General features: G+C 30.7%; 1 protein-coding gene across 4 annotated transcripts in view; it reads left to right on the top strand.

The window, feature by feature from the left end:
* Positions 1 to 15708, top strand: part of LOC127730318 (proto-oncogene tyrosine-protein kinase receptor Ret-like) — a 118987-nt gene that overhangs the window by 16860 nt on the left and 86419 nt on the right. For 3 of the 4 annotated variants that reach the window (XM_052238654.1, XM_052238653.1, XM_052238651.1), the window contains exons 10-14: positions 1925 to 2011; positions 6660 to 6826; positions 9227 to 9428; positions 10040 to 10156; positions 14468 to 14622. In XM_052238654.1, the coding sequence (XP_052094614.1) occupies positions 1925 to 2011; positions 6660 to 6826; positions 9227 to 9428; positions 10040 to 10156; positions 14468 to 14622 (728 nt within the window). The remainder of the gene's footprint in view (positions 1 to 1924; positions 2012 to 6659; positions 6827 to 9226; positions 9429 to 10039; positions 10157 to 14467; positions 14623 to 15708) is intronic. The other variant, XM_052238652.1, reaches the window with a different exon arrangement.

Below are 15708 nucleotides of genomic sequence, written 5' to 3'. Positions count from 1 at the left end.
AAGTAAGCAGTATAAACGAAGTGTGGGTAAATTTCAATCAAATTGTATTACGACAACTTAATTTTGGTCTAATGACAAGTTTCATTGCATACACATATTATAATGACGAAAATATCATGTTAAAATCAGCAATAAAACAGGGTTAGATAAAATTTTATAATTTTTTATTTCAGAGCCCTAAACACGTGAAGTACCTTTGTCCCTTTTCAATTTAGAAAATGATGATATAAAAATTCTGTATTGCATGTGTTGTACATCCGAAATATCATCTTAAATGTATATAAACGTTTATACAATCTATCAACCTCTTTAATTTTTTAAAGATAAAAGTGATAAAAGTTTTCATGACAGCAACACTTTCTATGTTGCTTTTTTTGTTGCTTTGATAATAAATGTTGTCAGTAGGATAACGATGGCCAGCCAATACAGATATCAATTCACATTCTATAACATGGCATAACTTGTTTTCCAGTGCGTGTTGTGACAATTATAAGGAATTAAATCCAAATGTGCATACACTTTCATGGTTGTGAACTTGCGATTATATCAATTGCAAGTTCACAACCATGAAAGTGTATGCACATTTGGATTTAATTCCTTATAATTGTATCGAAAGGGCTTTATATTTAAACAGCCTATATCTGTACTGTTCGCATATTAGGAACAGCATACTATTTGAATAAATAAAAAGTTAAAACTGGGGATGTGTTACATCAAAATATTAACGGCCTTGTCCATTCTGCTTTCTTTGAACGTATCTAAAATTGTAACCAACCACACGGAAAAGAGAGAGCAATGAGGCGAATATAAAATACTCATTTGAGCCTCTTTCATATTCATCCATCACGTCAGAAGAGAGAAAGATATATAGAGCGCTTCGATAACGTTTTGCGTATATGGTCACCTAGGAAGATAACTGCAATACTTAAACAGGGCTTATGAGTATTTTTTGTCATTTTTCTGAATAAATTGTCAGTTTGGTTTTTGACGGTCAGATAAAAAAATCAAATCGAAAGGTCATGATTTAACAAAGCAGACTCATCATATTATAACAAATAATAAAAAGACAAAAAGAGACATAGTGCCGATCCAAGAGTACTAGAAGCTATTGAAAGTTGGTGCAAAGCCTTATTTCAACTAACGAATTAACTGTATTCTCCAAGACTAAATGATCACTGAGTACTACACAAAAGGGTTTAGTGTAAAGACGTCTTTTAAAAGCAGTCTGAAAAACTCGTCACCTTATGCAGTGCAGACAGGTTACCATATTAGTAAACAACTAGATAGCAATACATTTTTATCAGCAAATTGCAAAAAAAATATCCTAAAGCTAACAAGCAGTTTTAATGGTAGTCCTTTTTGGTTTTATTAGCTCTTCAACGTTTGTACTAGGGTTTCGGACTTTTAAATAGTTTGGTCTCGAGCATCACTGAATAGGCATTGATTGTCAAAATGTGCATCAGGTGCAGTAAAGCTGGTACCTATAAGGTTATTAATAATTTGCCAGTTATACATAGATGACGTTCAATGAAATCTAAAACGTCACTACAGACACGTGCATAGTGAACGAGTGGGTGAAACATACACACCGTAAGATGAGTCAAAGGAACAATACCGTTAAAAAAAGGAAAATTAACAATAATGAACGCAAAATCTTCTCTTTTGTTGCAGATTCCTGTATTGAGTTTTCCGTTAGAAACTGTATTATCTAAATCTGGAAAAGAACGTATATTTTATAAAACACTACGATAAGCTAGTGTGATGTAATGTCTCTTAAGTTTCACCTTACGACAAAACATATGACTTGTTTTAGGACATTTTCGTGAAGCTATAATTCCAGTATATCTGAGTAAATTTTGATTTAATCAATGTCAAAGATTCTACTATTACATATATATATATTTCTTTTTTGTTACAATTTTAGTGTCGGAAATGGCTCCTGTGTATACTGAAACCCATGTGAATGTAATAGCGGGACTGTCCAAGAACCTTTTCATTGCAATAGTTGCAAGTAAGAGTATTTGCCATGTAAATCTATGATATTGTCAAATATCTATTGACAAGTGTTTACAGTGTCAATTAGGAAAACCTCAGTCTCTACACTATAAATAAAAGTGTTAAGAATCTAAACACTTTTTGAACGCCCTTTTGTAACACTTCTGGAACGCGTAACAGTGTTCTAAATATTAACATTGGTGTTCCAATTTTTAACATTATGTGTGCATCTTTCGAACACTATGTGTTAAATTCTTGAACGGATAGTGTTTTTCCTTGAACACCTAGTGTTTGATTCTAGGACATGTCCTTGTGAGCATAATTGTACGCCGTTACGCGTTCCAAGCCTTGTAACACTTCTGGAACGCTCGGACTGTGTTCCAGAAATATGGGTTAATATCTAGAACACATAGTGTATACTACTGGAACACATTTTTACATGTTCCAGAAAAAGTGTTCCATTCTCAGAAACATTCTTGTGGTCTTGTAAAAATAATAATTTAATTAATTTAAAAAAACATCTTAAATTGATTAAAAGAGGCAAAATTTTAAAAAAGTACAATACGATGTGAATCATTGAAACAACTTCAAAATCACAAGTTAGACAAGTTAGAGATATAACATTTGATAACCAATTTCGAAATTACGCTATAATTTCATTGGCAGAATGTGTCCATATATATTGCAGATTCTCTTCCTCACGTCGTCTATCTTTGTTGGTTAAATCATGCAAAAGTTTCGTCACATTAAAAAATCTTTATTACAAGAAAGTCTACTGGATTATGACACAGTTTAACTCATCGTTTGCAACCTCTAAAGTCAAGCTCTGTCCTGAATTTCTTTACAAAAATCTCGGATGTCAATGGCTCATTCATCACCAATATTTTCCATAATCCACTACCCGCATAGCACTTTAGATAGTCAATATCAAACATAAAATACCATGTTTATATGCTGCTAGCCTAGTAATTGAGTCAGTTCTCATGTAACACTGCTACCTTGGCATTTTAAAACACGATTTGAGTCATCTACAATTGTTTTTGAGCTTCCTTTTTTAAGTGGATTCTTCTCCTTGTGTTATAACTACTCCTTAACCTTGTTATCCATCAACCGTAAGTTCTGAAATGTCAAATAAAAAGTGTATGAATAAACAAATTGTTGATCATTTTGATATTGCTTAAGAATTAAACATTTATATTTCGTTTTTGCAATTCAATTATAATTGTCAGCGTTATTAGAGTTTTTTTTTAATCAGTGCAATATTTAGTAAGATGCATTTTTACTATTTGATTGTTAAAGAGTAGCATATTTTCAAGTATGGGGCTCTCGTGTTCTATAGCTTTTAGAAAAAAAACATGAAAGGAAGTGTACAGCAAATTGTCAAAGGTGTTTTATGCAAAGTTTTGTCGTTAGACATGTCACTAAATTGACTGCTAGCATCGCAATAAACTAATGGAGAAACTAATGAATGATCATTTGCTTTAACATATATGCTTCAAGTCCTGTTTTCAAAAAATGTGTAGGAATTTCATCATTGATCTGTATACGGGTAATTCCACAATACTTCCCTGGATTAAATTTGAAGTAATAATATAGGTTCTGCTAAAATAGTTTTCTGATTCATTTCCACAAGTGAAGGTGCACAATTTATTGATAAATCTGCATTTACAAAACTCCAAAAATTGTAAGAAGGCAATGAGCACTCGTTAAATTCTTAAACTTACATAAAATATGTTTATGGTGCTGGATAAGTAGCCATCTATAAGGTTACAGGACTTGCGAAATTTTCTCTGCATTCTCTATGTATGAACGTACAATTTAATACCTCTAAGTGGTTGTGTTTTACCCTATAAAAGTAGCAAGGGATTACATTACAATATGAAGTACACAATGGTGCACATTTGCTAAAATGAATTACTGAAGAATTATGTATTCATGAAAGTGAAAGCTATCAATACCACATACATTAGAAAATTAAAATTCTTGTGTTGCAGAATGTCTTTTTACAACTTATTCTTTTGACATTGACAGTACTTGTATATGTGAACAAACCCTTATGCATTGTTTTTTATTTTTACAAATGGACATCCTCAAAAGTGTGGATAATCACCTATTAAATCTAATTGTTGCTTTCTATACACATGCTGTGCTTTATGTGCCGTGATTTTCTATATGGCAGTTAAGAACTTCTATGTATCAATTGTGATTAATACGGTAAAATATTACGTCACGTGCTATTATTTACGCGGAAATTTTTGGAACACATAGCGTTCAGGGAAAATTATCAGTTGGAACGCATCATGTTCGAGACCAGAACGCTTTTACAATAGCAACGATATCGTTAGCATTTACGTATTTACATTGATTAAACAATAATAAAATATGATCATTTTTATGTATTCTCACAAAGAACCTCCTCATTTCTTTGAAACGAATAATGACATAACAGCACGTTACAAACGAATTGTTCTGTGTTCAAACAAAATGTTCTACTTCCACTTAAACTTCAGTGTGTCCTGTCAAAGGAGGAATTTGTTGATTAAATACTTAAAAATAAAATTTTCAGTTCGTAATGTGTTATAAATATAGATATACATACCTATTAAATCAAGTTTTGTTGATAATTTTCTTCAGTGACGCTTCTTCATTTCATAACAAGATCGTTCAAAAAACAAAATTCCGGTACATTCATACGTCACGTGCTATTATTTACGCGGAAATGTTTGGAACACATGGCGTTCAGGGAAAATGATAAGTTTGAACGCATCATGTTCGAGACCAGAACGCTTTTACAACAGCAACGATTTCAGTAGTATTTGTGTATTTACATTGGTTAAAAATATACCCAAAGAACTTAAGTCGTTTAGAAAAAAGATATATATAAAAAATCGATCATTTCCACGCTTATAAATACGCTCCGGTGATATGTTTCAAAGTTCATTTTACTTAACTATAATTTATTTATGTGGATACAGCTAACATACATTTATCGTCAAAGTATGATATGAACCATTTCTTATTCATCGTCTGTTTGACTCTAAAGTTATGAAATATTATTTCACTCCCCATTACAGTATTAGAACACTAAAGTGTTCAAATTCAGAAAACTATTCTTGAACATGTGCGTTAAAAGACTGAACACAATGTGTTATATTTTTAACGCTGTTGTTCAGTGTGGAACATAAGGGTGTTAATAACCGAACATATTGTGTTAAAATTGGAACGCGTCCGCAAAATTTACAGTGTACAGACTGCGGATTGATTGTAAAAAAATTGTAAAAATAACAAAAGAAAATGTACATACTTAAAACAAATCACAACAATGGCGATGCTTCATTCAAGCTTCAAATTTATGAAACCTGTATGTATTTCTTCAAAATGTTTATGTATTTAGGCTTATCACTTAAAGTTATTGAAAGATATAGTGCACAACATTTTTGAGTAAGAACAATTAAAAATTTCGATGATTTCTAAAAATGAATAGCTTTTTTACACAAATTTCTTTTCACGCTGCAAAAATTGAGTTCATTTGTCAAAAGGTATTTTAGAAGAGTTGCAGTTTAAATCAGTTGTTTTACTGTTGCTTTTGGAATACTCATTTCGGGTATATAATTTAAAGGAACATATCGATATCTGAGTATTAGATAATACCTTAGCATTTTTTGTTCGATTTAATATATCAAATGTCAAAACTATTTTGCCAATCTAGGTGAGATTAAATTGTCTTGTCAATGATAAACAAAAGGAAACATTGGGCATGCACCAATATAATGACAACCAAGGAAGAGTTTGTTATACAATACTTCAAGATACCCAAATATGATACCAAATAGAATTTGTATTACAATACTTCAAGATACCAAATTAAATATGATACCATATATTTAATCGTATATGACTGATAACATACTATTTTAAAATCCCCCGTTGATAGATTATGAAATTATTAGTAAAACTAAGACTCCAGCTCCCGCAGGCAATGTTGACCTTATAAGAATTTGGCTAGTATTTCACATCCATTTTGATCAACTACCTCCTTACGTGTCTATGTATTTATCCATCCTTGGCTTTCAAATATTTAGGTTTGAGTGTTCCTGATAAAGGTAAATCCGAAAAAATTGCGCCGGACGTCCAAAATTTATTAAATGTTTTTCTTTAATTTATATATCCGCATTGACAAATTATTTTCTCGTCAGATTTGCTCGAAGCCAAATGTTGTAAAGACGAAGAGTCCAATGACTTGAAGAGCAAAACAAATATTTTCATGTATAACCAAACAGGACGCCCTAATCGGGGAAGAAATACTTGTGCATCATGTTTCAAATTTTAAAGCACCGACTATTCATCTGTTGTGGAGGGCATATATTTTGTTTAAATTAATTGTATAATTCTAAATTTCTTGAAAATGATCATTTGTTTCGAAAGGGAAGAGAAAAACAGATAAATTGTCGGTGTAGAAATGAATTGCATCGCCAATTTGAATATAATACGCACGATTACAATACTTGACTTCAATTCAGTTGGATTTTTTTTAATCGTTTAAATGACCTATATATATATATACAATCTACAAAACTTTAGTTTACAATTTAGGCTGAGAAAAATCTTTTGGAAGTTTGATTAATCATGTGATATTCTTTCTTATTGTTTCAATATCATTTCAGGTTTATGTTTAGTATTATTTATTGTTGTTGCTGTATTCATGTTTCTTTGGAGAACCGGAAGATTACAACCTGCTAAACAAAGAGTTACTGCTGGCATACGAACTATTAGAAATACCATCAGAGTACGTGAAACAGCCAGTGGAAATGTAAATATACTTTATGGAAGAGTTAAGTAAACTGCTATCAGTAACACATACATCAACATATGAATACCACTATGGTTATAGTTAATAGAACTATTATTGTTGGCTAAGGAGGGGGGTCTGTTTTAGAAGATTTTTATATTACTTAATCGTTAATTTGAATAAAACTTTTTAGTCAAGTGAACGAATGCAATAGAAAAAATTCTGTGTGCGAGTGAACGTGCGAACGATAAAAAATAAATACCAGTAAATGAAGAATTTCAAAAGGCGTAAGAAAAAATATTAACGAATTTGGAATTGTCACTAGGACGCGTTTTATGAAAAATCTAATCAGTTCATTGAACTCTGTATAACTGCTTTATGTGTTTTGATTATGTCTTAAAAATTTGTTATGACTTTAAATACCATATAAAAGCAAGCAAAAGAATCAAAATATAGATCACTTGATTTGAATCTTCCATGGAACATCAGATGCCTATTGATTTGGTACCCGGTATTCATCTGATCATATTTCTTAACAAATTAGTCAAGTTATAAAATACATGTTGAAACAGGTGGCTCCCGACTCTGATTGTAATAGATTCAGGCGTAATATGGGTACTTCTCTAAAAGAGGGAAAAAAATCCTTAATTACAAGGAATTTAGATTAAATAATATCAATTCAGTTCCATGGATGCAATAATGCGCAACGTAATATTAAAAGCATCTGTAAAGGAATAGTCATTATGACGTCTTCACACTAAATCCATTGGATATTGAATGTGTACTAGTTGATATTTAAGTCTAACACACACGCGTACGATTTTGTATTATTCGTTATTGGCTTTGAACTAGCTTTCAATATCTGCAAGTACTCTCATATCTGTACTTTTTGTCTTTTGTGCTTTTGTTTTCTTATTTTATTTTTATAATTTGTTTTTATGTTGTACTGTTACACCACTTTCCATTTTAGAGGAGAGTTTGGTGCCATCAGACAGGTTTATCCCCGCCACATTCTGTATGTGCCTGTCCAAAGTCAGGAGCCTGTACTTCAGTGGTTGTAGTTTGTTGCTGTTTATCATATTTGTTTTTCGTTTATTGTTTTGTACTTAAATCAGGCCGTTAGTTTTCTTGTTTTGAATTGTTTTACATTTGTCATTTCTGGGTCTTTTATTGCTAACTATGCGGCATGGGTTTTTCTCATTGTCCGTAAGGTGACCTATGAGTTTGTTATCTGGTAGAGATTTGTATCATTGCCAATCATACCACATCTTCTTATTTTTATATCGTGTATTTGTTTATGCATATGGCTGTTTATAAACAACATTTTGCTATTTCTTTTTTAAACTTTTTAAAATTTCGTTGGAATGCCTACAAGTAAATAAATCGAAATCTTTACATATAAAATAATTGTTCAGTTTGTAAATGTTTCATAAACGGTATACTTGTTTGTACGAAAATTTGCTTAATTTGTCGTGGATCTTTTAAACTTTCGATAATATTTAATATAATAATAAAATACTAACCAAAGTCTGAAATATTGAACAGAACCGATAACAACTTAAAGTATTCCAACTACTTGCTGTCGATATCATGTTTTTTTCATTAGTATATTGACTAGTCGTAATTTATTTTCTGTGGTGTTTGTTTTAATATTCGTTCGTAGACTACATCATTTGTTTTTGATTAAACATATAGTAACACACAATTTGGCAAAATTAGTATCCTGTACCAAGTCAGGAATATGGCAGTTGTTATCAAATAGTCCGTTTCTATGTACGTTGTCGTTTGTTTTTGTAGCAGTTCAGTGTTTATGTTGTTCCGTTGTTTTCCTCTTATAGTTAATGTGTTTCCCTCAGTTTTGGTTTGTAACCCGGATTTGAGTTAAATGGATTTATAATTATTGAACAGCAATATACTACTGTTGCCTTTATTTGCATTATCCATCGCAGTGTGTCTGAAATACAATTTGTTTGGTGCGTTTCTGAATTTTGTGTCAATTACATTTACCTTCTTTACCATTTCCTAAACAGGTAGATCCGCTTTTAATGTCACTCATAGATATTAGATAATAAATATGATCAAATGACACAGCGAAAAGATGTTAAGTATTGTTTGTAATGCCCATACAACTTGCTATTGACCATAGTTTCAATGAAATAATGCATGTTTATAAAAGAAAATTGTAAAGTTTTACATACCGAAGAATGAATATGAGGATAATTCATTAATTGTAGTAAAGATCTCTGGACTCTCTAAAAATTTAGATAACTTAGATATAAAAATAAACATTGAAAATCAGAAGAATGAGGAATGACATTTTACAAAAAAAAATTAAATTCAAAACCATTATGAAGGCTAATACTTTAAAGTACAATAAATTATAAGGAGTGTAACTAGAACATAATAAACCCAACTTTAATTTCTGTTTCAACTTTTTATTAGAACAGAGCCCAGATGTCGAATAACGATGATGATATATATTTTTACGGTGCAATGGAAACACAAGGCCAAGATACGTGGACGATCTCAAGACAAGATTTATCTTTAGAAACAGAACTTGCACGTGGACGATTCGCTATAATTTATTTGGCTCAATACTTTAACCACCTGGAAGTCAGAAAAGTTGTGGCAAAAACTTTAAAAGGTATTGTTGAAGTAGAAAATTTCTTGATGATAACTTATTGTGTAAATTATATAGATGAAAATCTTCCATATTAGAAAATACATAACCATTCAAGAGAAAGAAATGACAACATTCAAATGACACCACAGACGATTTATTTAGAAGACATTTACAAGGCAACGCACACAGTCTTTGTCAATAGATTATTGACAAGTGTCATCATACGTTTAATAAATCTAAATAAATTAAACAGAAACTATAAAAGATCCACCAGCAATAACATCTTTCAAATAACAAAAACGATTAATGTTAATTGTTAAGTGTTAGTTTATTTAAATTTGACACTGCTCCGTTTTTTTTTAAGTTTCCCATCCCATAGATTACACAATAGTGTATTGCGACATTTAATAGCCGAAATGATGGTTTCGTTTGAATGTATCATTTAAAATAACAGTGTAAATGAAAATAATGTTGTTTTGCTTGATGAACAAAATATAGATTTATATATAAAAAAATGACAGAAATATTTGTACATCGAAGCAAGTCCTGTCGTTATTGAATGATTGAATAGAGGAATATTGTTTTATGTTGAAACATCAGACTTAGTTGCACGTTTATTTCTCTGTTTGAAGATGACCAGAATGAAGATAACGTCATAAAGATGAAAGGAAAGATAAATTTTTATGGGACAAAAATTGGACATCACAAAAATATCTTGGATTTTATTGGATCTGTTAACGATGATATTCGTGAGTAAAGACATAATAGAATTATATAAACAAATAGGTATGATATCGATTGAGGTGCAACGGCATGCGTTTCTGGAATAACCTTTCTTAAGGTACACTCCATGCAACATTGTTTAAGGCTTAATATGCACAGAACATTATACAGGGACATCAAAATCAAATATACTGTTTATGTTTAGTTAATTAATGTGATTTAACTCTACTTTATTTTTATTGGTTACATTTCATGGAGAATACTGATTGCTTACGCATACATACCATCAAACCTTCGATAGGAAACGATAACATGCTTAAACATATATCTGTAAAATATATGCAACTGGCTATATGTGAACTACCTGGAGTAATACTCGATGTTCCCGGGGCATTATACAAAGTTACTGTGAATAGATGATGCCACAGATTTAGATTTGAGTAAAATTTTGGCATCTTTAACTTTTACTTCTGGTCGTAACATAATACAATTACTGAAACATTATGGAAAATAGATGTACATTTGTATACTTAGCTCGAGATTGCTATAACGTTTAACGGTCTGTAATATGATTTGCTGTGACCAATTTGTACTATAGAAATAGAAATACAAATACAAATAGAAATTTTTTATTTGACCAGTTATGGACCAATGATTACAATGATTTTTTTTTATGACAATGACATAAGAAAATACAACACAATAGAACAATGAATAGTTAGTGCATACACATGAAAGAGAAAAGTTAATAGGGGAGACAATAAATTAATATGTAAAGATTATTTCTCTCCCTTTAAACAGTATCTAATAAACTTTCAAGATATGTCTGGAAAAAAATGAAGTCCCAACTGATTGAATAAAAGGGTAATTTTATCCCATGTACATGCAGCAACCAATTACAAAATATTTATATATATAACATTTAAATAGCAAGAACTGGATAAGCACCTTTACAATTTTGACTGCAGTTTAACACATACATTAGGCATTAACGTATACATGTATAATGCATACACATAGATAAAGTAATGTGTTTTATTTAAAATTCAATAAATATAGATAAACAAAAAGAGACTTAGCCATTTACAGACTTTTCCGATCTCAATTCAAAACTCTTTTTTCAAGTATTTATTTATCTTCAGTTGTCATTAACTATACAAAATTTGATTTGCAGTCTAAGTTATTAAAATTTTGACAGTGCGCATCAACTTGTGCATACAATAATTCACGAAGTTATTGTATAATGGACAGTTTATTAAGAAATGAAACTCATTTTCTATATCATTATGAGAACAAAATTTACAAGTCCTCTGTGACATATCTATAGGTTTGTTTTATGTCGCTCTTTTTCCACTTGTAATTGGTGGGCACTTATGAAAAAGTTACCCAATAGTCTTAATTCAAAATTTTAATATCAAGATATTTTTCCATTTGAAAAATACTTTTGTGAGAAAAATATGTATCCAGCTTTCCAGTAACATTATCCTTTTCATTGTACCATGCTTTCAAAAGCAATGTCTTTAACTTTTTCATAATAAGTTATTTTAATCTATTAATTGAATAATCAATACAATATGTTTCTTTCAATTCAAGCATTTTTAGAATAATTTAACAGAGGAATACTAGGAGATAATGTTATTTTAATACATATTCTTGTCACATATAAAGTTTTTTTTCAATAAATTTGAGTTACAAGGATGTAATCAATGCAAATAGCTTATCATAGGTATAACAATATTAAAATATATAGAAAATCTTCTTAATCTGATTGTACAGCAACATTTGTACTTTTATTATTAAAGCCTGAAGTATGCTTACAGAATTTTAAGTTCATTTTATCAGCAACATTGTTCTGGTATATATTTTCAAGTATATTTATAGCATCTTTTTTACAAGATGCAGAGTCAGTTTTGAACATTCTCCATATCTCTGAGTCATACAAAATAATAGGTTTAATGGTATGGTTATTGAGAGTATACATGTGTTTATCTAAATGGTATGGTAGAATTTTCCCCCAATGTCTGACTTTGGCATTTTGATAAGGGTACCTGGGTGTATCACAGTATCAAAAGCTCTTTTAAAGTCAATAAAACAAGCATAAAATTTACTTCCCTTGCAATTAGTATATTTACCTATTTAGCATTTGAGGATAAACATGTGGTCTGTTGTCCTTGTTTTACTTTTAAAGCCAGCTTGGCAATCAGTGAATATATTTCTCTTGTCTAAATGGTTGGAAAGTCTTGTATTTAAAACAACATTGATACTATAGTACAAAGACGGTGAAAAATATCTTTAAAACCTTGGTTCTCAATTCTCATTCTCAACGGCCTCATTTTAAATAGAGTATATAGTTACCAGATAAAATTTCTGCTCAACGTCAATAAATGAATCATACGATCACCGACTGATATGTATTAATCATTTCCAATCTACATTTACATTGCAGAAAACATCACACAGTATATTTTACGGTTTTAGTGCTTTTCAGCATTATGCATTTTATCACCCATAACATGCATAACTCCATCTTGAAAAATGATTATACCGTGGGACGTAATATGTCCCAGTAACACAACACCAGGCCAATGACCCTACGATCATATCACTTTATATACATAAATGGAAATGAATTAAGCAATATGCAAACATAACACATATAAAGATTTTAAAAAAGACTTAAAGGATTGGTTTTGGAGGATTGGAATTTTTTATTATGTTTTTTGATAGTTCATATAAAGTTCTTACCAGGGAAATAGTGTCAGCACAAACTACATACAATCACTACTATGCATGTAATAAAGAATCTGATACGGTATACAGTTGTCAAATTTATACCAAAAGCATAGATTGGGCATTGATTTACTTTGAACAATGTCAAGCAATTTGCAACAATATGAGATGTTTGTTGCATTCGTATCTCTATTCAATATTTATATATCAAATTGAATATTTTGTAACAAAATGACAGTAACTTTTGATTATATAAAAATTTTTAAGTGAATAAAAATTATAATGACACATGATTAAATTTTGGAAGACAGTTTCATCCACTTGTGTTTTGTTTGGGAAGTCTGTGTAATGACCTATATTAGTAAAGGTGTTTGAAAAGAAGAAATAGTCGGAACATTGATGTGAAAATTTAATTTTAATTGAGTTAAAGACTATAACAGAAGAGGCATTGAAACTGGAAAAAAATCAAATCCAAGTAAAATCACTTTGGCAATGAGAATATTCTGTAATTATCCAAATAAGTTATATCTTGTGACGGTGTTGTGCATTGTACTATGAAGCCGACCATTGCACTACAAACAAACTTTAGAGAAGCAAATACAAACTAGATATGCAATTGCACGCAGATGGCAGCCTCGTCCGCCAATTGCCACTAAACTGCAGCCAATTTGAAAATTTTATACAGTCAATACACATAAATGCAGGACGACACATATTTCTGTAAATTTTCAGAAAGTTTGAAGCATTTTCCAATTTTTTACATGCTGTTTCCATTTTGAAATTCCAAACTAAAATATCAACTGTTCACATACTAGTAAACATTTCTGTAAAGTTTCATAAAGTTTGGTGCATTAAAATTTTTGGTCATTTATGCTGTTTCCATAGTAACGGTAGCCATTGCTAAAATTCCAACAACATATACCACATTGACCCATAACATGTTAAATGTCAATACATTTTCATTGTGTTTGATCTTATATTCTTTAAAAAATGCTAGTTTTATGTGTTTTTCCATAAGAGTCAATGTTAAACATCTCACCCGTTGCCATGGCAATGGCAGCCATTTTGGAATTTTTAAATACCGTCAAGACATCTAGGTATAACAGGTAACATTTCCTTAAAGTTTCATCCAATTGGGTCTTATTCTAAAAGATTTAGAATTAAGATTTTTTTTTCCACATTTTTGCAGTTTCCGTGGTAACGGCAGCCATCTTAAAAATGCCGTACCCCGATTGCACTTATGCACATGATGGTTAACATTATTGTATAGTTTCGTTAGAATTGGTTCATTAGCTGTATTTGGCAAAACTTTTAGGTATTTTGGGTCCTCAATGCTCTTCAACTTCGTACTTTTTTGGGCCTTTTTAACTTTTTTTTATTCGAGCGTCACTGATGAGTCTTTTAAAGACGAAACGCGCGTCCGGCGTACAAAATTTCAATCCTGGTATCTATAAGAGTTTATTCATGCAATTCCAAGATAAAAGCTGGATAAAAAAAAAGCGGAAGAAAAAATAAAATAAGAAAAAAAAACGTAGAATAACAATATGTCACCCCAACTCCGTTTAGGGTGCTATAATTTGAAAGTTGACACAAATTCTGTTTTGTAGGTGGTCCTATCATGATTTTAGAATATTGTTCTAAAGCAGTTCTGAAGGAGTTTCTAGAGTCCGTCAGATCAAACGTTACTGTTGAATTAGAGGAAAGATTGTTCCGAATAACACTTGGTATTTGTGAAGGAATGGATTATTTAGCTTCTAAGCAGGTAAAGTATATCCTGCAGATCTTAAAGAAAATATTTGTTTTCAATTTAATGATGAACGACGAAAGTAACACCTTCCTTGCATTCGGTCGGGTTAGTACAATTCAATATAATACTGCAATGGTATTATAGATATGAAAGTTATTTAAACGGGACAAGTGTTGAATTATCAATCGTTCTTTACTAGTAATCATTTTCTTGCCTTCATAAGCATTGGCGCAGCGATGAAGACAATATAATTACACTATAACAGACCTAAGTAGATTTTCACGAAAAATCATTCATTCTATCTTCTCATTGTTGCATATGTACAAGTGTGTGTGTGTGTTTTTGAACATTTATATATCTTGTGCATTGTTGCATTATATACCGTAATAAAATTGAGTCAAATGAGTCAAATTCTATTGTAGTTTTGCCTTTTAACTATTCATGATAGTAAAAATCCATGATGTGGTGTTTCATTTAGCATTTCGAGTGAAAGATGGAGAAGCGTATTACTTTTAAATGTGCTATAAAAATAAGAAGATGTGGTATGATTGCCAATGAAACAGCTCTTTACCAGATATCAAATGACGTAGAAATTAGCAAACTACCATATTTGCGTTTCTTATCGCTTGTAATTTTACATTTTAAAATTCTGCATCCGAATTTTTATTTTACAGTACTTATATGAATAAAAGATAATGATAATGATATCAAACCAAATACTCAATAATATTGATTTTATTTTTGACAAAATTTGTTCTTTAAACATGTTTCCATGAAGGTAGTACAGGATGCTGGTTATCAAAGTTTTAACTGCTTTTTGCCTTTTGTAAGGTGTAGGGCATATTACGATTGTTTTTGTTACACTCGAAAAAATTAGAAAGTTGTTAAAAACCAACTGGATTTTGCTGATTGTTGAAGGCCTAATAAATACTTGTCATTTCGACTCTTGTGGTTAATTGTCTCATTGGCAATCATGCATTGTAGCACAAATACTTGTTGTATATGAAATTTGTTTAATAAGAAGCCTATACAAGATACTTTAAAAAAAGATATTGACGATTTGACATAATTCTAGTTGATTTCTATTGAGGGCAATTCTAT

This window comes from Mytilus californianus, unplaced genomic scaffold (assembly GCF_021869535.1).
Source record: "Mytilus californianus isolate M0D057914Y unplaced genomic scaffold, xbMytCali1.0.p SCAF_2, whole genome shotgun sequence".
In the NCBI taxonomy this organism is placed as follows: Eukaryota; Metazoa; Mollusca; class Bivalvia; order Mytilida; family Mytilidae; genus Mytilus; species Mytilus californianus.
Note: the sequence above shows the minus strand (reverse complement) of the source record. Positions and strands in the feature narration are given on the sequence as shown.